Genomic DNA, 25,000 nt, shown 5'->3' on the forward strand with positions numbered 1-25,000 from the left:
CTATACCAGGTCTAAACCAGGACTAAACCAGGACTAAACCAGGACTAAACCAGGTCTAAACCAGGTCTAAACCAGGACTAAACCAGGACTAAACCAGGTCTAAACCAGGTCTAAACCAGGTCTAAACCAGGTCTAAACCAGGACTAAACCAGGACTAAACCAGGTCTAAACCAGGACTAAACCAGGACTAAACCAGGTCTAAACCAGGACTAAACCAGGGCTAAACCAGGTCTAAACCAGGTCTAAACCAGGACTAAACCAGGACTAAACCAGGACTAAACCAGGTCTAAACCAGGACTAAACCAGGGCTAAACCAGGTCTAAACCAGGACTAAACCAGGGCTAAACCAGGTCTAAACCAGGACTAAACCAGGTCTAAACCAGGTCTAAACCAGGTCTAAACCAGGACTAAACCAGGTCTAAACCAGGTCTAAACCAGGTCTAAACCAGGACTAAACCAGGACTAAACCAGGTCTAAACCAGGACTAAACCAGGGCTAAACCAGGACTAAACCAGGGCTAAACCAGGTCTAAACCAGGACTAAACCAGGGCTAAACCAGGTCTAAACCAGGACTAAACCAGGTCTAAACCAGGTCTAAACCAGGTCTAAACCAGGACTAAACCAGGTCTAAACCAGGTCTAAACCAGGTCTAAACCAGGACTAAACCAGGACTAAACCAGGTCTAAACCAGGACTAAACCAGGGCTAAACCAGGTCTAAACCAGGTCTAAACCAGGGCTCCTGCTGAGTCTGATGTTCACTGATAGAACATGTTCAAACGTTGCTGAGTTCGCTCCGTGTTCCACATCGTGTTTTATTCTGGACGTTACGAGCGGTAAATATGTAACGACAAAAGCCTCGTGTGTGAACGACGTTTCCAGGTTTAAACAAAACGGAACAAACGCTCAAAATAACACGATTAAAGAGAAAGAGGCTGGAACATGTGACGAGCACCTGCGTCGTCATGACGACTGCAATTTACACCTTTTATGTTTAGACACGGTTTGGGCCATTTTGGAACAATTGTTTCAAATTGAAGCGAAACGTCATTTTTCACATTATATAATATTTGTGTTTCGATTCGTTGAAGTGAATTTCCTTGAGAGAAAAAATGTGAATATAATACAACGATAAAGAGAAAAAGATGAAACAAATAAAGAACACAAAACAGGAAATACATGAATTAAAACGGAATTAATAACAGGAAAACGCTTCTATTTTTCATGACGATCTTTCCACTTAAAAACAATCAGACGACGAGTGAAAAAAAATCTGATTAAGTTTTGGATTTCGGACTTGGACGGACTCAGATCTGTGTTGCTCGTTCTCTCTGTGTTGGTTTCGTGTCTTGTGTTTGAAGGAATGTCTGAAAATCTCATTAAAAACACAGATTGTGTTTTGGACAATGCTACAAACAGGAGGAGTTCCATAAATGGCCAGCAGGGGGCTTGAACCGTTCACTTTTCATGAACCCAAGATGACGCCAATAATGACACTCAAACACTTTTATTTAACGAGGTGGAAGTGTCTTGCCCAAGGACACGACGACAGGATGAAATAAAGATGAAATAGCCTCTGTCTCGAGATTCTGGATCAAACGATTAAACGACGACATGAAAGAGTTTTAGTCTTATAAAAATATCATGACACAAAGAAAAGGAACGACCCGTTCATTTTGGATCGTGCAGAGAAGTCAAAGAAATGAGGCAAAACTGTTCCCGTTTATGCTCGCTTTAGCCACGCCCCTCACACACACACACACACACACAAGCTTTAGCCACGCCCCTCACACACACACACACACACACACACACAAGCTTTAGCCACGCCCCTCACACACACACACACACACAAGCTTTAGCCACGCCCCTCACACACACACACACACAAGCTTTAGCCACGCCCCTCACACACACACACACACACAAGCTTTAGCCACGCCCCTCACACACACACACACACAAGCTTTAGCCACGCCCCTCTCTCACACACACAAGCTTTAGCCACGCCCCTCTCACACACACACACACAAGCTTTAGCCACGCCCCTCACACACACACACACACAAGCTTTAGCCACGCCCCTCACACACACACACACACAAGCTTTAGCCACGCCCCTCACACACACACACACACAAGCTTTAGCCACGCCCCTCTCTCACACACACAAGCTTTAGCCACGCCCCTCTCACACACACACACACAAGCTTTAGCCACGCCCCTCACACACACACACACACAAGCTTTAGCCACGCCCCTCACACACACACACACACACACAAGCTTTAGCCACGCCCCTCACACACACACACACACAAGCTTTAGCCACGCCCCTCACACACACACACACACAAGCTTTAGCCACGCCCCTCTCTCACACACACAAGCTTTAGCCACGCCCCTCTCACACACACACACACACAAGCTTTAGCCACGCCCCTCACACACACACACACACACACACACACAAGCTTTAGCCACGCCCCTCACACACACACACACACACACACAAGCTTTAGCCACGCCCCTCACACACACACACACACACAAGCTTTAGCCACGCCCCTCTCTCACACACACAAGCTTTAGCCACGCCCCTCTCTCACACACACAAGCTTTAGCCACGCCCCTCTCTCACACACACACACACACACACACAAGCTTTAGCCACGCCCCTCACACACACACACACACACACACACACACAAGCTTTAGCCACGCCCCTCACACACACACACACAAGCTTTAGCCACGCCCCTCTCTCACACACACAAGCTTTAGCCAGGCCCCTCACACACACACACACACCCACACACAAGCTTTAGCCACGCCCCTCACACACACACACAAGCTTTAGCCACGCCCCTCACACACACAAGCTTTAGCCACGCCCCTCACACACACACACAAGCTTTAGCCACGCCCCTCACACACACACACAAGCTTTAGCCACGCCCCTCACACACACACACAAGCTTTAGCCACGCCCCTCACACACACACAAGCTTTAGCCACGCCCCTCACACACACAAGCTTTAGCCACGCCCCTCACACACACACACAAGCTTTAGCCACGCCCCTCACACACACACACAAGCTTTAGCCACGCCCCTCACACACACACACACACACACACACTGGAATTACTTAACTTTTTTTTGTGACTGGCTCAGATCGACCTCAGGGTTAAAAAGTGTCGTTTAGGAAGATTTAGATTTGATTTATTAATACATTTAAAATATATTTGTCGAAACGAACAGTTGATGCTGTAAAATCTTGCTTTTTAGTCTCACAATCTGATATTTTTTTGTTTGTTGTTTGTAGTGTTAGATTCAGTTTATTGTCGATTATTGTTGTTCCAAAGACTCGATTGTGTCAGTTTTGTGTTTCTTCTTCTTTTCAATGACATTTGTTGACTTTTTACTCCATTTTGACTCGTTTATTTGTATTTTATTAAACTTGTATCATATATTTTCCTCTCTGTCTCTTCTTTTGTGAATTATAATGTTTGTCTCGACATGACGTTTAAACCTTGTATTTGTATTAGTTTTGTGTTTGTTTCCTCTCAGGCTGGACCAAGTTCGCCCGTCTGACCCGCGCGCTGACCACCAACAGAAACGCGCTGCAGCAGATAGCGCCCCCTCTGGGCAAACACGAGTGCCACAAGCAGAGCCGACTCGCCGAGGTAAACGAGTCAAACTGTCATTAAAGGCTAATTAACTCCACGGGACAAAGACTGACGTTTAAACACATTTACACAGAAACGTACAAACAATCGTACATTTAATTGTGAAATTTTCTGTCGCAATAATCATAATTCCAAACCGCGACGACCCTCAAGGACCTTGTAAGATACTTTCCAGTAAATCAGATCTGCTTGAAAATCATTTGAAGTCTTAATAACAAGACAATAAGCCACAATTTGGAGTTTTCAGGGTTGAAATATGAAGAAGAAAAAAAATCAAAATTTAAAATTGTATTTGAACTTCATAAAATGATGTATATATTGTATTTAAATCACTTTTATTCTACATATTTTATTTTGCATGCCCTTATTTGATTTTATTTCAGCATAGTCTATACTTTCTACTATTATTATTATTACCGTATTTTCTGGACTATAAGTCACACCTTTTTTCATAGTTTTGGCCAGAGCGACTTGTGATATTATTCTTTATTTTCACACTGACCACCACAAGAGGGCGCTCTGGGCTCTGAGCGACGCAGAAGAAGAATCTGCACTTCCTCTTCCTCTGGAGTTTGTGGAGTTGTTTAGAAGTGACACAGAGGAAGAAGAATTCAGTGGATTTAGTGATTTGGGGTAAAACTGATGCTTTGCTAAACTTGTTACATGTTCTTTATGCTATAGTTATCTGAAGAACTGTTCATATGTTACGTTAAAGGTGCAATTGACAATTTTTCGGTGATTTGAGAACGCAGGCGGAAGTGCGCATGTGCACTCCCCCGTGTGGACTGATACAACACACGTGCGTTTGTTTATTAGCGCAACGGAGCGCATCGCATCTCTCGTCTCCTGTAGATTTCTGTCCACTTCTGCGTCAGCTCGAACTGTCTTTCTCCGTCTTCATTTTGCCCCGTACACTGAGAGAACTATATTATGATAGATCAATGCGCTTAGACACGCGTAAATGTGGGTCGATCCGCACGAGGCTGCAGGTGAGCGATAGGTGCGTTTTATGATTGATACGTGGCAGGACTAATCGGCAGTCCACCCAACGAGGAAATAAGACTCATATTTATGCCAAAAAAATCGTCCATTCAACCTTTAACATACCAGACACTTACCACAGTTCTGTCTGTGCATCATGTAGCTGAAGGTGTTAGCGTTAGCATACGTCATGTAGCTGAAGGTGTTAGCGTTAGCATACGTCATGTAGCTGAAGGTGTTAGCGTTAGCATACGTCATGTAGCTGAAGGTGTTAGCGTTAGCATACGTCATTTTGCTGAAGGTGTTAGCGTTAGCATACGTCATGTTGCTGAAGGTGTTAGCATACGTCATGTAGCTGAAGGTGTTAGCGTTAGCATACGTCATGTTGCTGAAGGTGTTAGCATACGTCATGTAGCTGAAGGTGTTAGCGTTAGCATTCGTCATGTAGCTGAAGGTGTTAGCGATAGCATACGTCATGTAGCTGAAGGTGTTAGCGTTAGCATACGTCATGTAGCTGAAGGTGTTAGCGTTAGCATACGTCATGTAGCTGAAGGTGTTAGCGTTAGCATACGTCATGTAGCTGAAGGTGTTAGCGTTAGCATACGTCATTTTGCTGAAGGTGTTAGCGTTAGCATACGTCATGTTGCTGAAGGTGTTAGCATACGTCATGTAGCTGAAGGTGTTAGCGTTAGCATACGTCATGTTGCTGAAGGTGTTAGCATACGTCATGTAGCTGAAGGTGTTAGCGTTAGCATTCGTCATGTAGCTGAAGGTGTTAGCGATAGCATACGTCATGTAGCTGAAGGTGTTAGCGTTAGCATACGTCATGTAGCTGAAGGTGTTAGCGTTAGCATACGTCATGTAGCTGAAGGTGTTAGCGTTAGCATACGTCATGTAGCTGAAGGTGTTAGCGTTAGCATACGTCAGGTTGCTGAAGGTGTTAGCGTTAGCATACGTCATGTTGCTGAAGGTGTTAGCATACGTCATGTAGCTGAAGGTGTTAGCGTTAGCATACGTCATATTGCTGAAGGTGTTAGCATACGTCATGTAGCTGAAGGTGTTAGCGTTAGCATTCGTCATGTAGCTGAAGGTGTTAGCGATAGCATACGTCATGTAGCTGAAGGTGTTAGCGTTAGCATACGTCATGTAGCTGAAGGTGTTAGCATTAGCATACGTCATGTAGCTGAAGGTGTTAGCATACGTCATGTAGCTGAAGGTAGTGTTAGCATTCGTACACCTATTCACCATGTTCTCTCATCTGTTATTATTTTAACAGGTACGACTTATACGGTATTATTGTTGTTGTTGTTGTTGTTTTTACATTAGTTTATGGTGTTTTTTATGAATTGCCACTGAAAACAACAACAAAACTGATTCTAAAAAGTATAATCTGTGCTTTAAAGTCTGTGATATAACCATAAAACATGCTAAGCGCGTGTCATAATGTGCTGTTAAACCTCCTGTAAACAACAAAAGTTAAATGTGTTTAAAGCAGCTCGGACGTCCTCACGTGTCTGAGGCTTTGACATTCTGAGGTCAATCCCGTGACCTCAGGCAGGCTGAGAAATAGATTTTCAAAGTTAGGGGCCCCCCAGCAATTTCAGGGGCCCACAAGCGGCATCGCAGCATCATAAGAACAAGATAAATGTGTTGTTTTAAACCTGGTTATTATCATCATGTAAAACAATTTAAAGTACTTTTATCTGTTATTTGATATGAAGAGCACAAATACTGAATCATATAAACCAGAGATCATGATCTTTAAAACTGTTTAATTTAATATAATAATGTTTCTTAGATACAAAATAAATACTGTTTACAGCATTTCTTGTGGAATATATAAAATCACATCCTACAAAATAAACTACTAACACATATATACATTGCCCCGATGCTAACAACTCCAAAGGGGGCGGGGCCCTTGGGGCCCTTGGATACTTCCACATTGACACAGCTTTTGTTGCAAACAACTTTAAAATGACTGAATTGTGGACTGAGGAGAGATTGACGCCCGCCAACCTAGATATCACTTTAGGGGCAAAATTAGACATTTCCGAGTACATCCGAACAAGACCGAACGCAGCGGCCAATCAGATGCTCGCTTTCATCGAAATAGATCACGGACACCGCTCGGCCAATGAGAAGCGAGAATACTGCCAAGTGGGCATGTCTGTCAAAACGAAACTTAAGCAATGAAAATGCCCCGAATGTGGCCAAATTACTAGTTGAATCTTGATTTTTTTTCCGAGGAATTTAGATACAGGGGCACGGGGCCCCTCCTAATTCAAACCCCGGGCCCGCCGGAGATTTGACTGCTTACGGGCCCCGGGCCCCCGTCTATTTTGCAGCCTGTCCCCCTGTGAAATAACATCTCTTTCTACTTCACGTTCTTCTTCACGTTCGCTCTCTTCCTCGTCGTTTAGCATGCCTTTGTCCCAGCACCCTTGTTCTTCTACCTCTGTTTTCCTTGCTCCAGGTCCTGCAGCTGAACTCGGACATCCTCCCGCTGTACAAGCAGGAGGTCCCGAGGACGCCGCCGCACATCATCCTCCACTACTGCACCTTCAAGACCACGTGGGACTGGGTCATCCTCGTGCTCACCTTCTACACCGCCATCATGGTCCCGTACAACGTGTCCTTCAAGACCAAGCAGAACAACGTGGCGTGGCTGGTGCTGGACAGCGTGGTGGACGTCATCTTCCTGGTGGACATCGTCTTGAACTTCCACACCACGTTCGTCGGGCCCGGCGGCGAGGTCATCTCCCACCCCGGCCTCATCCGCATGAACTACCTGAAGACGTGGTTCGTGATCGACCTGCTGTCCTGCCTGCCCTACGACATCATCAACGCCTTCGAGAACGTGGACGAGGTGATTCCTGTCTTTGTCGCGATAAGACGGTATGATGACCGACAGTCATGGGGACTTAGCCATGTCCCAGCGTCCCGTGTCCTTAGACAAATGTCCCAAGCTGCCCTGTCCTTAGACCCTCCTTCTCGGCCAGGAAAAATGACCAAACCGCTTTGGGAAAAAGTAGAAACCTGGAGGAGTTCTTGTCCATGCCCATGTCTCTGTCCATGTCTCTGTCCATGCCCTTGTCCATGCCCATGTTTCTGTCCTTGCCCTTGTCCATGCCCATGTTTCTGTCCTTGCACTTGTCCATGCCCATGTCTCTGTCCATGCCCTTGTCCATGCCCATGTCCATGTCTCTGTCCATGCCCTTGTCCATGCCCATGCCCTTGTCCATGCCCTTGTCCATGCCCATGTCTCTGTCCATGCCTTTGTCCATGCCCATGTCTCTGTCCATGCCCTTGTCCATGTCTCTGCCCATGCACTTGTCCTTGCCCATATTCATGCCCTTGTTCATGTCCATGCCCATTCCCATGCCCTTGGACGAGGTGATTCCTGTCTTTATTGTGATAAAACGGTATGATCACCGACTGTCAGCGAAATAAGTGTTTGAACATCTGCAAAGACACGTTAGTTTGTCTTTAGAAAGTCCACCTCTGCTCCACTTAATCCGTTTGAGCTCGTTAGCTGCATAAAGACCCCTGAGACCGAAGGGTAGACCTCCACAGGATTATTAGGGTTAGGGTTAGTTATTAGTATGGTTAGTTCATCAATAGTCGTGAATATTTAGGTCTCAATACAATCATAAAGACTAAAAAATGAACTAAATTAGGTCTTTTATCGTTCAATTTAAAGAAATGTGACGATTTTTGAAGTAAAATTAAGTCCTTCCTGCTCAGTCTTTCCTCATAAAAGTAAACTTCAATGTAAAGTGCTTAGATTAGTCAATATTGAGATCGAAGTGATTCAAAACCTTCATTGTATTTATTGACCATGCAGTAGTTTAGTGTACGTAAGTAAAGGTAAACGGCTAAAAACGTACTCTGTTCCAAATACGGCCGCCAAAAATGTAGAACAATTTCACCTCATTTTAGTCGCATTTTACACCAGTCTTTATATAAAACTATATGAATTAAGCTTATTTTAAGTTGTTTTAAGCTAAAATCCGTGTATTCTCTGCCGTAAAGTGTCGTTTTGTGAGTTTGTAAAGCGAAACGAGCAGAAACTGAAGCAAGCACAAGTTTAAAGATCCAGTCAACGATCCAAAACGATCTACTCAGTTACAACACGAGTATTTTCGATGAGTCGGTGCGAGTAATTTCGTCCTCTACAAAACGACCGCTTCGTTCAGTCGTCCGATCGTTTGGCTTCGTCGCGAGTCTCTCCGTTTGTTGTAACGATTCGTCTGAGTTTGAACCTCCATCGACGCCCGATCGAGTCCATTACAGCCTCGTTCTGCTTCATTTGAGTCCAATTAAGCGCGGCCCACACCGCGGGCGGAGAGAGCGCTTTTCCCGCCCTTTCCGTCACGAGTCTGCGGGAAAAAACCAAATCGGAGCATTTTACACGACACCAACGCAGAAAACCGCAAGTGAACTGTGTATTTATCAGATTAAACTTTCTGATGTTGTAATAGAAATCCTTTAAAATCCATAAAAAACAAGTGGAATATCTGCTCTTATATAAAGCACAAACACTTCATACTCGCCCGTGTCCTTAGACAAATGTCCCAGCGTCCTGTGTCCTTAGACAAATGTCCCAGCGTCCTGTGTCCTTAGACAAATGTCCCATCGTCCCGTGTCCTTAGACAAATGTCCCAGCGTCCTGTGTCCTTAGACAAATGTCCCATCGTCCTGTGTCCTTAGACAAATGTCCCAGCGTCCTGTGTCCTTAGACAAATGTCCCAGCGTCCCGTGTCCTTAGACAAATGTCCCATCGTCCCGTGTCCTTAGACAAATGTCCCATCGTCCCGTGTCCTTAGACAAATGTCCCAGCGTCCCGTGTCCTTAGACAAATGTCCCAGCGTCCCGTGTCCTTAGACAAATGTCCCAGCGTCCAGTGTCCTTAGACAAATGTCCCAGCGTCCCGTGTCCTTAGACATATGTCCCAGCATCCCGTGTCCTTAGACAAATGTCCCAGCGTCCCGTGTCCTTAGACAAATGTCCCAGCATCCCGTGTCCTTAGACAAATGTCCCAGCGTCCCGTGTCCTTAGACAAATGTCCCATCGTCCCGTGTCCTTAGACAAATGTCCCAGCGTCCCGTGTCCTTAGACAAATGTCCCACCGTCCCGTGTCCTTAGGCAAATGTCCCAGCGTCCCGTGTCCTTAGACAAATGTCCCAGCATCCCAGTAGGACAACAGCGCCACCTCCTGCCCGACTTTCTCAGAACCGTATTCCAGGAGTGAGAGAGTTGTCCCGCCCCCTCGTCCCGGTTCACAGTCCTGCTTCTGTTTCTGTGCCTTTGACCTTGGCGTTTCCTGGTCCATGATGTGGTTCTCTGGTTGTAGTGGTCAGACTCAGACTTGTCCAAACCTTTTACACAGAAGAACTGAAACATCTACTGGTCCACTACTGAAACATCTACAGGTCCACTACTGAAACATCTACTGGTCCACTACTGAAACATCTACTGGTCCACTACTGAAACATCTACTGGTCCACTACTGAAACATCTACAGGTCCACTACTGAAACATCTACAGGTCCACTACTGAAACATCTACAGGTCCACTACTGAAACATCTACAGGTCCACTACTGAAACATCTACAGGTCCACTACTGAAACATCTTCAGGTCCACTACTGAAACATCTTCAGGTCCACTACTGAAACATCTTCAGGTCCACTACTGAAACATCTTCAGGTCCACTACTGAAACATCTTCAGGTCCACTACTGAAACATCTACAGGTCCACTTCAGGATAATGAAGGGAATCATTTAAATGCTACAGAACTTTAATGCTTTATTACCTCAATACCAATTATCATTTGGGCCAATTCAGTCCGGTTTAATCCTGGTTTAATCCTGGTTTAATCCTGGTTTAATCCTGGTTTAATCCTGGTTTAATCCTGGTTTAATCCTGGTTTAATCCTGGTTTAATCCTGGTTTAATCCTGGTCTAAACTCAGCCTCCTCTGTCCTTAAACCCTCCTTCTCGGCCAGGAAAAACTACAAACTCTATTGGTTATACTTTGTTATACTTTGTTATACTTTGTTATACTTTGTTATACTTTGTTGAAACCTGGACGAGCCCATGTCCTTGTCCATCTGATCGTGATAATATCGTACGAGCGTTTGGGACATGGACACATTAAACTCTGAGTGTGGGACAAAGCTCTTGTACCTTAGATCTTTAGAGCTTTAGATCTTTAGAGCTTTAGATCTTTATAGCTTTAGATCTTTAGAGCTTTAGAGCTTTAGATCCTTAGAGCTTTAGATCTTTAGATCTTTAGATCTTTAGAGCTTTAGATCTTTAGATCTTTAGAGCTTTAGATCCTTAGAGCTTTAGATCTTTAGAGCTTTGGAGCTTTAGATCTTTAGAGCTTTAGATCTTTAGATCTTTATAGCTTTAGATCTTTAGAGCTTTAGAGCTTTAGATCCTTAGAGCTTTAGATCTTTAGATCTTTAGATCTTTAGAGCTTTAGATCTTTAGATCTTTAGAGCTTTAGATCCTTAGAGCTTTAGATCTTTAGAGCTTTGGAGCTTTAGATCTTTAGAGCTTTAGATCTTTAGATCTTTAGAGCTTTAGATCTTTAGAGCTTTAGAGCTTTAGATCCTTAGAGCTTTAGATCTTTAGATCTTTAGATCTTTAGAGCTTTAGATCTTTAGATCTTTAGAGCTTTAGATCCTTAGAGCTTTAGATCTTTAGAGCTTTGGAGCTTTAGATCTTTAGAGCTTTAGATCTTTAGATCTTTAGAGCTTTAGATCTTTAGAGCTTTAGATCTTTAGATATTTGGAGCTTTAGATCTTTAGAGCTTTAGATCTTTATAGCTTTAGATCTTTAGAGCTTTAGAGCTTTAGATCTTTAGAGCTTTAGATCCTTAGAGCTTTAGATCTTTAGAGCTTTAGATCTTTAGAGCTTTGGAGCTTTAGATCTTTAGAGCTTTAGATCTTTAGATCTTTAGAGCTTTAGATCCTTAGAGCTTTAGATCTTTAGAGCTTTAGATCTTTAGATCTTTAGATCTTTAGAGCTTTAGATCCTTAGATCTTTAGATCTTTAGATCTTTAGAGCTTTAGATCTTTAGATCTTTAGAGCTTTAGATCCTTAGATCTTTAGATCCTTAGATCTTTAGATCTTTAGATCTTTAGAGCTTTAGATCCTTAGAGCTTTAGATCTTTAGAGCTTTAGATCTTTAGATCTTTAGATCTTTAGAGCTTTAGATCCTTAGATCTTTAGATCTTTAGATCTTTAGATCTTTAGAGATTTAGAGCTTTAGATCTTTAGAGCTTTAGAGCTTTAGAGCTTTAGATCTTTAGAGCTTTAGAGCTTTAGAGCTTTAGATCTTTAGAGCTTTAGAGCTTTAGAGCTTTGGAGTGTTGTTGGGTTTGTGCTGATGCGAGCGGCGGCGGCGCAGGGGACGTAAAATATGTTTTAATTGGACACACGGAGACAAAGTTAGTTAATTATTTTACTTTCAAAGCGTTCACACTTCACACTTTCCCCCGCGAGGTTCACACCCGCTAAAAACAACCGAATCAATTTAGCAAAAATAATATCCTGGAGCAGAACGTGTCGGAGAAAGAGATTTATCAGCCCTAGATTCAAAAACTGTAAGACTTAAAGCTTCACAGTGTAACCTGCTCTTCACAGTGTAACCTGCTCTTCACAGTGTAACCTGCTCTTCACAGTGTAACCTGCTCTTCACGGTGTAACCTGCTCTTCACTGTGTAACCTGCTCTTCACAGTGTAACCTGCTCTTCACAGTGTAACCTGCTCTTCACAGTGTAACGGTGTAACCTGCTCTTCACGGTGTAACCTGCTCTTCACGGTGTAACCTGCTCTTCACAGTGTAACCTGCTCTTCACAGTGTAACCTGCTCTTCACTGTGTAACCTGCTCTTCACTGTGTAACCTGCTCTTCACAGTGTAACCTGCTCTTCACTGTGTAACCTGCTCTTCACTGTGTAACCTGCTCTTCACAGTGTAACCTGCTCTTCACAGTGTAACCTGCTCTTCACAGTGTAACGGTGTAACCTGCTCTTCACGGTGTAACCTGCTCTTCACAGTGTAACCTGCTCTTCACAGTGTAACCTGCTCTTCACAGTGTAACCTGCTCTTCACAGTGTAACGGTGTAACCTGCTCTTCACGGTGTAACCTGCTCTTCACAGTGTAACCTGCTCTTCACAGTGTAACGGTGTAACCTGCTCTTCACGGTGTAACCTGCTCTTCACTGTGTAACCTGCTCTTCACAGTGTAACCTGCTCTTCACAGTGTAACGGTGTAACCTGCTCTTCACGGTGTAACCTGCTCTTCACGGTGTAACCTGCTCTTCACAGTGTAACCTGCTCTTCACAGTGTAACCTGCTCTTCACGGTGTAACCTGCTCTTCACGGTGTAACCTGCTCTTCACGGTGTAACCTGCTCTTCACAGTGTAACCTGCTCTTCACGGTGTAACCTGCTCTTCACGGTGTAACCTGCTCTTCACAGTGTAACCTGCTCTTCACAGTGTAACCTGCACTTCACAGTGTAACCTGCTCTTCACAGTGTAACCTGCTCTTCACGGTGTAACCTGCTCTTCACGGTGTAACGGTGTAACCTGCTCTTCACGGTGTAACCTGCTCTTCACAGTGTAACCTGCTCTTCACGGTGTAACCTGCTCTTCACGGTGTAACCTGCTCTTCACAGTGTAACCTGCTCTTCACAGTGTAACCTGCTCCTCACTGTGTAACCTGCTCTTCACGGTGTAACCTGCTCTTCACGGTGTAACGGTGTAACCTGCTCTTCACAGTGTAACCTGCTCTTCACAGTGTAACCTGCTCTTCACAGTGTAACCTGCTCTTCACTGTGTAACCTGCTCTTCACAGTGTAACGGTGTAACCTGCTCTTCACAGTGTAACCTGCTCTTCACAGTGTAACCTGCTCTTCACGGTGTAACCTGCTCTTCACGGTGTAACGGTGTAACCTGCTCTTCACAGTGTAACCTGCTCTTCACAGTGTAACCTGCTCTTCACAGTGTAACGGTGTAACCTGCTCTTCACGGTGTAACCTGCTCTTCACAGTGTAACCTGCTCTTCACAGTGTAACCTGCTCTTCACTGTGTAACCTGCTCTTCACGGTGTAACCTGCTCTTCACAGTGTAACCTGCTCTTCACTGTGTAACCTGCTCTTCACAGTGTAACCTGCTCTTCACAGTGTAACGGTGTAACCTGCTCTTCACGGTGTAACCTGCTCTTCACAGTGTAACCTGCTCTTCACGGTGTAACCTGCTCTTCACGGTGTAACCTGCTCTTCACGGTGTAACCTGCTCTTCACAGTGTAACCTGCTCTTCACGGTGTAACCTGCTCTTCACAGTGTAACCTGCTCTTCACAGTGTAACCTGCTCTTCACTGTGTAACCTGCTCTTCACGGTGTAACCTGCTCTTCACGGTGTAACTGTGTAACCTGCTCTTCACAGTGTAACCTGCTCTTCACAGTGTAACCTGCTCTTCACAGTGTAACCTGCTCTTCACTGTGTAACCTGCTCTTCACGGTGTAACGGTGTAACCTGCTCTTCACAGTGTAACCTGCTCTTCACAGTGTAACCTGCTCTTCACGGTGTAACCTGCTCTTCACAGTGTAACCTGCTCTTCACGGTGTAACCTGCTCTTCACGGTGTAACCTGCTCTTCACAGTGTAACCTGCTCTTCACAGTGTAACCTGCTCTTCACTGTGTAACCTGCTCTTCACGGTGTAACCTGCTCTTCACGGTGTAACGGTGTAACCTGCTCTTCACAGTGTAACCTGCTCTTCACAGTGTAACCTGCTCTTCACAGTGTAACCTGCTCTTCACGGTGTAACCTGCTCTTCACGGTGTAACCTGCTCTTCACAGTGTAACCTGCTCTTCACTGTGTAACCTGCTCTTCACGGTGTAACCTGCTCTTCACGGTGTAACCTGCTCTTCACGGTGTAACGATGGCAGAAATGTCACTTTACGCTTTAATTGTTGCTGCATTTTTACTCTACACGACGCTCACAATCATCACAACATCTCGTCCGTCTCTAGTTAAGAGATAAACGTTGGCTCTTTTCAGCTCTGGTGGAGACGAAGGGGAGAGAGAGTGTATTTATATGAGAAAACACTTCTGGCCTGGAGGTTGCGGGTCTTATTCCTGACTTCTCTGGCTCTCTCTGCAGGACACACCGTGCGTAGAGCACAAATTGCTTTACAGACTCTAAAACATACGTTAAATCACATTATCTCGCCGGCTCAGTTTCTGTGGAGGAAACGTTGGCAGTCGCTGTGAATCTCAGAGGTTTTGGCAAGAGACGCTGAGTTTCTTAAAAAAGCTCCTGAACACGTCACACTCCTGTCTCCAAAAGAGCAGACTATCCTCCTACACCGCTGTCCACAGACCAGGTCTAAACCAGGACTAAACCAGGTCTAAACCAGGTCCACACCAGGTCTGAAGCAGGTCTGAAGCAGGTCCAAACCAGGTCTAAACCAGGTCTAAACCAGGTCCAAACCAGGTCTAAACCAGGTCTAAACCAGGTCTAAACCCACACCAGGTCTAAACCAGGTCTAAACCAGGTCTAAACCAGGTCTAAACCAGGTCCACACCAGGTCTAAACCAGGTCCAAACCAGGTCCAAAGCAGGTCTAAACCAGGTCTAAACCAGGTCTAAACCAGGTCTAAACCCACACCAGGTCTAAACCAGGTCTAAACCAGGTCTGAACCAGGTCCACACCAGGTCTAAACCAGGTCTAAACCAGGTCTGAACCAGGTCTAAACCAGGTCTGAACCAGGTCCACACCAGGTCTAAACCAGGTCTAAACCAGGTCTAAACCAGGTCTAAACCAGGTCTAAACCCACACCAGGTCTAAACCAGGTCTAAACCAGGTCTAAACCAGGTCCACACCAGGTCTAAACCAGGTCTAAACCAGGTCTAAACCAGGTCTAAACCAGGTCCACACCAGGTCTAAACCAGGTCTAAACCAGGTCTAAACCAGGTCTAAACCAGGTCTACCCCTCTGTCCTCACAGGGCATCAGTTCTCTCTTCAGCTCCCTGAAGGTCGTCCGTCTGCTGCGTTTGGGCCGTGTGGCTCGTAAACTGGACCATTACCTTGAGTACGGCGCCGCGGTGCTGGTGCTGCTCGTCTGTGTGTTTGGACTCGTCGCTCACTGGCTCGCCTGCATCTGGTAAGAACATAATCATGCCAGGACTGAAGCCGGTGTGAAGCCGGTCTGAAGCCGGTCTGAAGCCGATCTGAAGCCGGTGTGAAGCCGGTGTGAAGCCGGTCTGAAGCCGGTGTGAAGCCGATCTGAAGCCGGTGTGAAGCCGGTGTGAAGCCGGTCTGAAGCCGGTGTGAAGCCGGTGTGAAGCCGGTCTGAAGCCGGTCTGAAGCCGGTCTGAAGCCGATCTGAAGCCGGTGTGAAGCCGGTGTGAAGCCGGTCTGAAGCCGGTGTGAAGCCGGTCTGAAACCGGTCTGAAGCCGGTCTGAGGCCAGTGTGAAGCCGGTGTGAAGCCAGTGTGGAGCCGGTGTGACGCCGGTGTGGAGCCGGTGTGAAGCCGGTCTGAAGCCGGTGTGAAGCCGGTCTGAGGCCAGTGTGAAGCCGGTGTGGAGCCGGTGTGAAGCCGGTCTGAAGCCGGTGTGAAGCCGGTCTGAGGCCAGTCTGAAGCCGGTCTGAAGCCGCTGTGCCGCTCATGAAACCCTTTTCCCAGGCTCTGTCTCTCATGTTCACACGTTCCTAAATGAGTCTCAGCGTGGCACAGCATCTGCTGTTTCACACACTCAGCAATATGCTAACGTGCTAATGCGTGAACGCTAATGTAGCGCCTGGAGCTCTGATCATCAAACTGAGAGACTATGTTAGATTCTAGAGACGTTGAGTTTGAGAAGAGTGAATCGAGTCTGGATGAGTTTTATGTTTGTTTATCAAAAGTGTGTGTCAGAATCTTGTGTGAGTGAAGTTCTGAAAGTTTTAGAACATTTATCGGTAGCCATTATGCCTTCTTTAAAGCCTGTGTTTTAGATTTTAGGACGAGCGTTATTAGACTGTGACGGGTTGAATGTGTCGGAGGGAACGACAATGAGAAGAACATTCAAACTCGGTCCTGGGATTTACCGGCGTCAGATCTTTGCTTCCAAATTCTGAAAAAAGGGATTAAATGTTCCCACAATTTAGGAACATTTTCTATTTTTGTTATTGTTTGTGAGCGTGTTAAAAGGCTTCTTCTTATTCTTCCTCTTCCTCTTCATCTTCTTCTTCCTCTTCTTCTTCTTCTTCTTCTCCTTCTTTTTCTTTTTCTTTTTCTTCTTCTTCTTTTTCTTCTTCTTTTTCTTCTTCTTCTTTTTCTTCTTCTTTTTCTTTTTCTTCTTATTTCTCTTCTTCCACTTCTTCTTCTTCTTCTTTGGTGTTTTACGACGTTGTTGGGTTATGGTTGAGAGTAAGGCCTCATTGTGGAATTAGGGTTAAAATTCAAGCCTTTTTGTAGGTTTACGGTTAGATTTAGGGTGTGGTTTTGACATTGTAGGCGGGGTCAGGGCCAGGGCCGGGGCGGAGCTTATTGGTTTCACTTTTACTTTCTCTTAAATGTGAGGACAGCGGCTCGGACAGTCGAACACCTGAAAGGTCCTCTTCTCCTGCAGGTACAGCATCGGGGACTACGAGGTGATCGACGAGGCCACCAACAGCGTCAAGTCGGACAGTTGGCTGTACCAGCTGGCGCTCAGCATGGGCTCCCCCTACAGGTTCAACGCCAGCGGGTCGGGCCGCTGGGAGGGCGGCCCGGGCAAAGACTCGCTCTACATCACCTCGCTGTACTTCACCATGACCAGCCTCACCACCATCGGCTTCGGGAACATCGCCCCGACCACGGACGGCGAAAAGATCTTCTCCGTCGCCATGATGATGGTCGGATGTGAGTAGTCGTGGCGTTTAGTTTCGAAGACGCGTCCCGCCGGTCAGTTTGTCGACTGAAGCGTTGACGTGACTATCTCTGTGATCTGACCGTGTTTATGACCAAGAACAGACGCATAGAAGTCTGTAAAATAACTATATATATACTGAAAAGTACCAGGAAAAAAGCAAATTCACACGGAAATCTTCATCTTACTGCTCTTTTCTGCTGTTGGACGATATAAATCTTTATAATCAAAATAAAATGATCATAAAAATAGACTGTTGTGAGGAAAACACAACATTTTCCCACTTATAATGCGTTTCCTGCTGAATAACTTCTATTTTAAGTACGATTAATTGAAGTCGAGTCACAAATGAGTCGCAGTAGAGGTTATTGACATGGCATTATCTCCTGAAGGGGGCGCTAGCATCGTAGTAGAGGTTATTGACATGGCATTATCTCCTGAAGGGGGCGCTAGCATCGTAGTAGAGGTTATTGACATGGCATTATCTCCTGAAGGGGGCGCTAGCATCGCAGTAGAGGTTATTGACATGTCATTACCTCCTGAAGGGGGCGCTAGCATCACAATAGAGGTTATTGACATGGCATTACCTCCTGAAGGGGGCGCTAGCATCACTATAGAGGTTATTGACATGGCATTACCTCCTGATGGGGGCGCTAGCATCACAGTAGAGGTTATTGACATGGCTTTACCTCCTGAAGGGGGCGCTAGCATCTCTATAGAGGTTATTGACATGTCATTACCTCCTGAAGGGGGCGCTAGCATCGCAGTAGAGGTTATTGACATGTCATTACCTCCTGAAGGGGGCGCTAGCATCACAATAGAGGTTATTGACATGGCATTACCTCCTGAAGGGGGCGCTAGCATCACTATAGAGGTTATTGACATGGCATTACCTCCTGATGGGGGCGCTAGCATCACAGTAGAGGTTATTGACATGGCTTTACCTCCTGAAGGGGGCGCTAGCATCTCTATAGAGGTTATTGACATGTCATTACCTCCTGAAGGGTGCGCTAGCATCACAGTAGAAGTTATTGACATGGCATTACCTCCTGAAGGGGGCGTTAGCATCACAGTAGAGGTTATTGACATGTCATTATCTCCTGAAGGGGGCGCTAGCATCACAATAGAGGTTATTGACATGTCATTACCTCCTGAAGGGGGCGCTAGCATCACTGTAGAGGTTATTGACATGTCATTACCTCCTGAAGGGGGCGCTAGCATCACTGTAGAGGTTATTGACATGTCATTACCTCCTGAAGGGGGCGCTAGCATCACTGTAGAGGTTATTGACATGTCATTATCTCCTGAAGGGGGCGCTAGCATCACTATAGAGGTTATTGACATGGCATTACCTCCTGAAGGGGGCGCTAGCATCACAGTAGAGGTTATTGACATGTCATTACCTCCTGAAGGGGGCGCTAGCATCACAATAGAGGTTATTGACCTGGCTTTACCTCCTGAAGGGGACACTAGCATCACAGTAGAGGTTATTTACATGGCATTACCTCCTGAAGGGGGCGCTAGCATCGTAGTAGAGGTTATTTACATGGCATTACCTCCTGAAGGGGGCGCTAGCATCACAGTAGAGGTTATTGACATGGCATTACCTCCTGAAGGGGGCGCTAGCATCACAATAGAGGCTATTGACATGGCATTACCTCCTGAAGGGGGCGCTAGCATCGCAGTAGAGGTTATTGACATGGCATTCTCTCCTGAAGGGGGCGCTAGCATCACAATAGAGGTTATTGACCTGGCTTTACCTCCTGAAGGGGACACTAGCATCACAGTAGAAGTTATTGACATGATATTACCTCCTGAAGGGGACACTAGCATCGCAGTAGAGGTTATTGACATGGCATTACCTCCTGAAGGGGGCGCTAGCATCGCAGTAGAGGTTATTGACATGGCATTCTCTCCTGAAGGGGGCGCTAGCATCACAATAGAGGTTATTGACCTGGCTTTACCTCCTGAAGGGGACACTAGCATCACAGTAGAAGTTATTGACATGATATTACCTCCTGAAGGGGACACTAGCATCGCAGTAGAGGCTATTGACATGGCATTACCTCCTGAAGGGGGCACTAGCATCGCAGTAGAGGTTATTGACATGGCATTACCTCCTGAAGGGGGCGCTAGCATCGTAGTAGAGGTTATTGACATGGCATTATCTCCTGAAGGGGGCGCTAGCATCACAGTAGAGGTTATTGACATGGCATTACCTCCTGAAGGGGGCGCTAGCATCACAATAGAAGTTATTGACATGGCATTACCTCCTGAAGGGGGCGCTAGCATCACTATAGAGGTTATTGACATGGCATTACCTCCTGAAGGGGGCGCTAGCATCACAATAGAGGCTATTGACATGGCATTACCTCCTGAAGGGGGCGCTAGCATCGCAGTAGAGGTTATTGACATGGCATTCTCTCCTGAAGGGGGCGCTAGCATCACAATAGAGGTTATTGACCTGGCTTTACCTCCTGAAGGGGACACTAGCATCACAGTAGAAGTTATTGACATGATATTACCTCCTGAAGGGGACACTAGCATCGCAGTAGAGGTTATTGACATGGCATTACCTCCTGAAGGGGGCGCTAGCATCGCAGTAGAGGTTATTGACATGGCATTCTCTCCTGAAGGGGGCGCTAGCATCACAATAGAGGTTATTGACCTGGCTTTACCTCCTGAAGGGGACACTAGCATCACAGTAGAAGTTATTGACATGATATTACCTCCTGAAGGGGACACTAGCATCGCAGTAGAGGCTATTGACATGGCATTACCTCCTGAAGGGGGCACTAGCATCGCAGTAGAGGTTATTGACATGGCATTACCTCCTGAAGGGGGCGCTAGCATCGTAGTAGAGGTTATTGACATGGCATTATCTCCTGAAGGGGGCGCTAGCATCACAGTAGAGGTTATTGACATGGCATTACCTCCTGAAGGGGGCGCTAGCATCACAATAGAAGTTATTGACATGGCATTACCTCCTGAAGGGGGCGCTAGCATCACTATAGAGGTTATTGACATGGCATTACCTCCTGAAGGGGGCGCTAGCATCACTATAGAGGTTATTGACATGGCATTACCTCCTGAAGGGGGCGTTAGCATCGCAGTAGAGGTTATTGACATGGCATTATCTCCTGAAGGGGGCGTTAGCATCGCAGTAGAGGTTATTGACATGGCATTACCTCATGAAGGGGGCGTTAGCATCACTACAGAGGTTATTGACATGGCATTACCTCCTGAAGGGGGCGTTAGCATCGCAGTAGAGGTTATTGACATGGCATTACCTCATGAAGGGGGCGTTAGCATCACTACAGAGGTTATTGACATGGCATTACCTCCTGAAGGGGGCGTTAGCATCACAGTAGAGGTTATTGACATGGCATTACCTCCTGAAGGGGGCGTTAGCATCGCAGTAGAGGTTATTGACATGGCATTACCTCATGAAGGGGCGTTAGCATCACTACAGAGGTTATTGACATGGCATTACCTCCTGAAGGGGGCGTTAGCATCGCAGTAGAGGTTATTGACATGGCATTACCTCATGAAGGGGGCGTTAGCATCACTACAGAGGTTATTGACATGGCATTACCTCCTGAAGGGGGCGTTAGCATCGTAGTAGAGGTTATTGACATGGCATTACCTCCTGAAGGGGGCGCTAGCATCACAATAGCATTCCTGGATAACTAGACAAATGTGTACTGTGTAAATTGAAGTCTTATGTTTAGTTCCTCTACATTGTAATGAATGGATTGTTTCCCTGCAGAGTTCCGTTTATGGGCGTTTCCTCGGACGCTTTTCTCTTTCACAGTTTGAAAATGGAGCAATGCCGTTTTAAATGTATGTCTGACTTTTTCCTGAAGCGCTCAAAGGGATTTACGTGCAGTTTCAGATCATTGATGTCTGGTTTTGTCCTGTTTGTACTCAGGAGAAACAGCTTTTTAAGGAGATCAAGTCAATATTATGACTTTCATGAACTTTTAACCGTCCTATAATGTGTTTTACCCTCGTCATTGGCTTAAGAGTTATGGAATTGAGATGTTGTATTTGTCATGAGTTCATGATCGAGTCACAGTGCAGGTTCCTCAGGTCCTGTTGACCATCAGCTCCTTGGGTTCCTCTGCTGGTTCAGTTCTTATGTAACTGTGAGTCTCATTCATTATTTAAGACACTGAGTCTGAAGCGAGTCCCGGGACAAAACATTCACCAACACACCCACAGCACAGACTTCTGAGCATTTTAGGTCCAGCCGCCATTTCAGACAGAAGCAGTGGACTCTAAAGGAGACTCTAAAGGAGACTCTATAGGAGGCTCTAAAGGCATCCGGAGCGTGAGACTCTAAAGGCGTCCAGAGAGCCAGACTCTAAATGCGTCCGCAGCCTTATTTTGGGACGTTTTTCACCCAAAATAACACATTTCAAGTAAATATAATGAACTAACGGAGACACACGGGTCAACAGTGGGTCAAATGCAGAGGACAGTAAAGTCTCCTCCACATCTCAGATTCTTAGATTAGAAGCTTTGACAGGGTTTAAGGAGTTAAAGATGTTTGTTGACTGATTCCTTCTTAGAGTTCAAGGACGAGGAGAGTCTTGAAGATCTGGCATCATGACGATCACATCTTCATGAGCTCTGGACTCTGTTTTAGCACAAACACAGACTATGTTGTTTTCCCTTGTTCATGAGGAAGCGCTTTGTGCATTTGTGGAGAGGAAAGACGTCTGTGCTTTTCTTTCAACTGGATTTACCAAAAAACAGTTTGTGTGGAACTGCACCACAGACACTTTGTCTGACTTCAGGTTCTTCAGGTCACTAACGGGACTCAGAGTTCTGGAATATTTTAGCAGAAAAGTTTGGTTGCTTAAAGAATCTCTGGGGGCTCGGCCGCTCCAGGAGATGAAGCCTCTGCTCGCCCACTCGCTCTGAAGCTCCAGTGTCACTTTGAATGCTCCGTCTGCACTTCTGCAGGACTTATGTAACCTGTGAGTGAACTACACCGAGGAGCAGAGGCCCGGGCCTGGTCCTGGTCCTGGTCCTGGACCTGGTCCTGAGCCTGGCCCTGGCCCTGGCCCTGGCCCTGGCCCTGGCCCCGGCCCTCGCCCTGGTCCTGGTCCACATCCTGGCCCTGGCCCTGGCCTTGGCTCTGGCCCTGGCCCTGGCCCTGGCCCTGGTCCACATCCTGGCCCTGGCTCTGGCCCTGGCCCTGGCCCTGGCCCTGGCCCTGGCCCTGGCCCTGGCCCTGGCCCTGGCCCTGGTCCTGGTCCTGGCCCTGGCCCTGGCCCTGGCCCTGGCCCTGGCCCTGGTCCTGGTCCTGGTCCTGGTCATTGTCCTGGCCCTGGTCCTGGTCCTGGTCCTGGCCCTGGCCCTGGCCCTGGTCCTGGTCCTGGTCCTGGTCCTGGTCCTGGTCCTGGCCCTGGCCCTGGCCCTGGTCCTGGTCCTGGTCCTGGTCCTGGTCCTGGTCCTGGTCCTGGTCCTGGTCCTGGTCCTGGTCCTGGTCCTGGTCCTGGTCCTGGTCCTGGCCCTGGTCCGGGCCCTGGCCCTGGCCCTGGCCCTGGTCCTGGTCCTGGTCCTGGTCCTGGTCCTGGTCCTGGTCCTGGTCCGGGTCCTGAGCCTCGTCCTGCTCAGTCCTGACAGCAGAAGAAGCCGTTGTGAATTATTAATGTTATTTTTGATGCTTGAATTTCTTCTGTTCCTCGATTAGAAAGTTCAAAGTCTATGCTTATAATTGTACTTCCTGGTTGGACGTGAGCACAGATATGACAAAGGTAGAGGTCAGAGGTCGTTCCACAGCTGTTACCATAGCAACCAGACTGTAAACAAGAGCCAAACTCCACATAAATGACACAACAGTTCTGATCTGACACACAATAACACCATAAAACACCTTTATTTAGTCCAACCATGGTTTAAACTGTCTCTGTGTCGCACACTGATGACATCACAGAAGGATTCAGCTCCACTTCCTGTCACTTTAAAATGTGCTATCCCGCCTAGCTAAGTCAGAACCGTAAACCAGGTCAAGAAATCTGACACTTTTTCTACACCTTATGACGTAGCGTGAACTTTCATGAGAAATATCTAAAAGGTAAAGTCACAAATGTTTAAACTCATTATTTATACTTCTGAGTTGACCCAATAACAAATATATTTTCCAATCGTCTTGTTAGCTGCCCATAGTCTGTAATTAAATATGACCTCAAATGTTGCGATCATTTTAACCAATTTCTATTATTATTTCTTCATCCAAAGAATCTCACTCTTGTTTCCAGAGCTACAAATAACACTGCACTTTTTAAGCTTCTATTCCAACTGAACAAAGTGTGTGAAACTAAATGTACGCTTAGTAAATAACCGTCGTAAAACAAAGCCCGGCGCCGCCTTCTGATTGGCCGACATTTCTGGCTGGAGCATAAAACCATCTGCTGTGAAGCGTCGTCCAGCAGCCGCTCGTGTCACGTTCTCGTCATTATTTGAGAGTTTTCGTCCTGTAAAACACTGTGATCACGTTTAGATGATATTCGCTAACGAGTTTCCCGCTGCGATAAAGAGGCCCGAGCGGCGGGAGGCGAGCGGCGCCGTCTGTTCTCCGGCTTTTGGAGAGGATTCGGCGACGCTTCGATCGCAGAAGTCGGGGTCTGAAGTTGGAGCTGAACGTGTTTTCATGAAGTCTGGACGTCCTCCATTTGTTGTATCAAAGAAAGTCTGTAAAATGACCCCAGAAGTGTCAGTGATCTACGTTTTACAGACGGATAAACACACTGAAATAAACATTTTTCCCGTAAAGATTCAGAAAAAAGTATCAAATGTTTGAAAGCGCGAGGCAAATCACAGCTCAGGACCTGGAATGAACTTAAACCACAAAGACGTTTAGCCTTCGTTGTTCCTTTTTCTTTCTTTTGTTAAAATATTTTAGAATTTTTTTTCAAATTTGTATTAAAAAACAGACATCAACTAAAGACAAATAAAAAACATAATCCTGTCTTATTTCTTAAGCGCCCAGTTAACCGTTCCTTTTTCTTATCATTTGAATTTTTCTGAATCCCAAAACGAACCGCGGAGAAGTCCAAAGTGGGCGGAGCTGCGATGTGCCGTTGTTGTTGTCGTGTTTGTAGTTCATTTGCTGAGACCGATGCCAAGTGTCATTTAAACAGCAAATAAAAAAACTGTATTATGTGAAGTAATATTTCAAAATGCAGGTCAGGTCACATGATCTGGGCTCAGTGATATCGACAAAAAATAATATCTTGATACTTTTTTAGAGTTTCCCGATATTCGAATGATATTCAATCGATATTCAGTCGATATTATAAACTATCATTATTCTGTGTTTAAACCGCTACAAACATGTTCTGATTAGATTCCAGTCTTCTCCGATGGGAGGGCATCTGAGGTAACTCAGGAGGTGCAGG

General features: G+C 46.1%; 1 protein-coding gene across 1 annotated transcript in view; it reads left to right on the forward strand.

Moving 5' to 3' along the window:
• LOC140370956 (voltage-gated delayed rectifier potassium channel KCNH5-like) overlaps positions 1 to 25,000 on the forward strand; it is a 102,368-nt gene that overhangs the window by 34,836 nt on the left and 42,532 nt on the right. Inside the window, exons 7-10 of the mRNA XM_072458238.1 lie at positions 3,571 to 3,686; positions 7,147 to 7,539; positions 15,701 to 15,858; positions 17,310 to 17,581. Coding sequence (XP_072314339.1) covers positions 3,571 to 3,686; positions 7,147 to 7,539; positions 15,701 to 15,858; positions 17,310 to 17,581 — 939 coding nt within the window. The remainder of the gene's footprint in view (positions 1 to 3,570; positions 3,687 to 7,146; positions 7,540 to 15,700; positions 15,859 to 17,309; positions 17,582 to 25,000) is intronic.

This window comes from Eucyclogobius newberryi, unplaced genomic scaffold, assembly GCF_026437365.1.
Source record: "Eucyclogobius newberryi isolate DKJ021-1_F unplaced genomic scaffold, fEucNew1.0.hap1 SCAF_21, whole genome shotgun sequence".
NCBI lineage: Eukaryota > Metazoa > Chordata > Actinopteri > Gobiiformes > Gobiidae > Eucyclogobius > Eucyclogobius newberryi.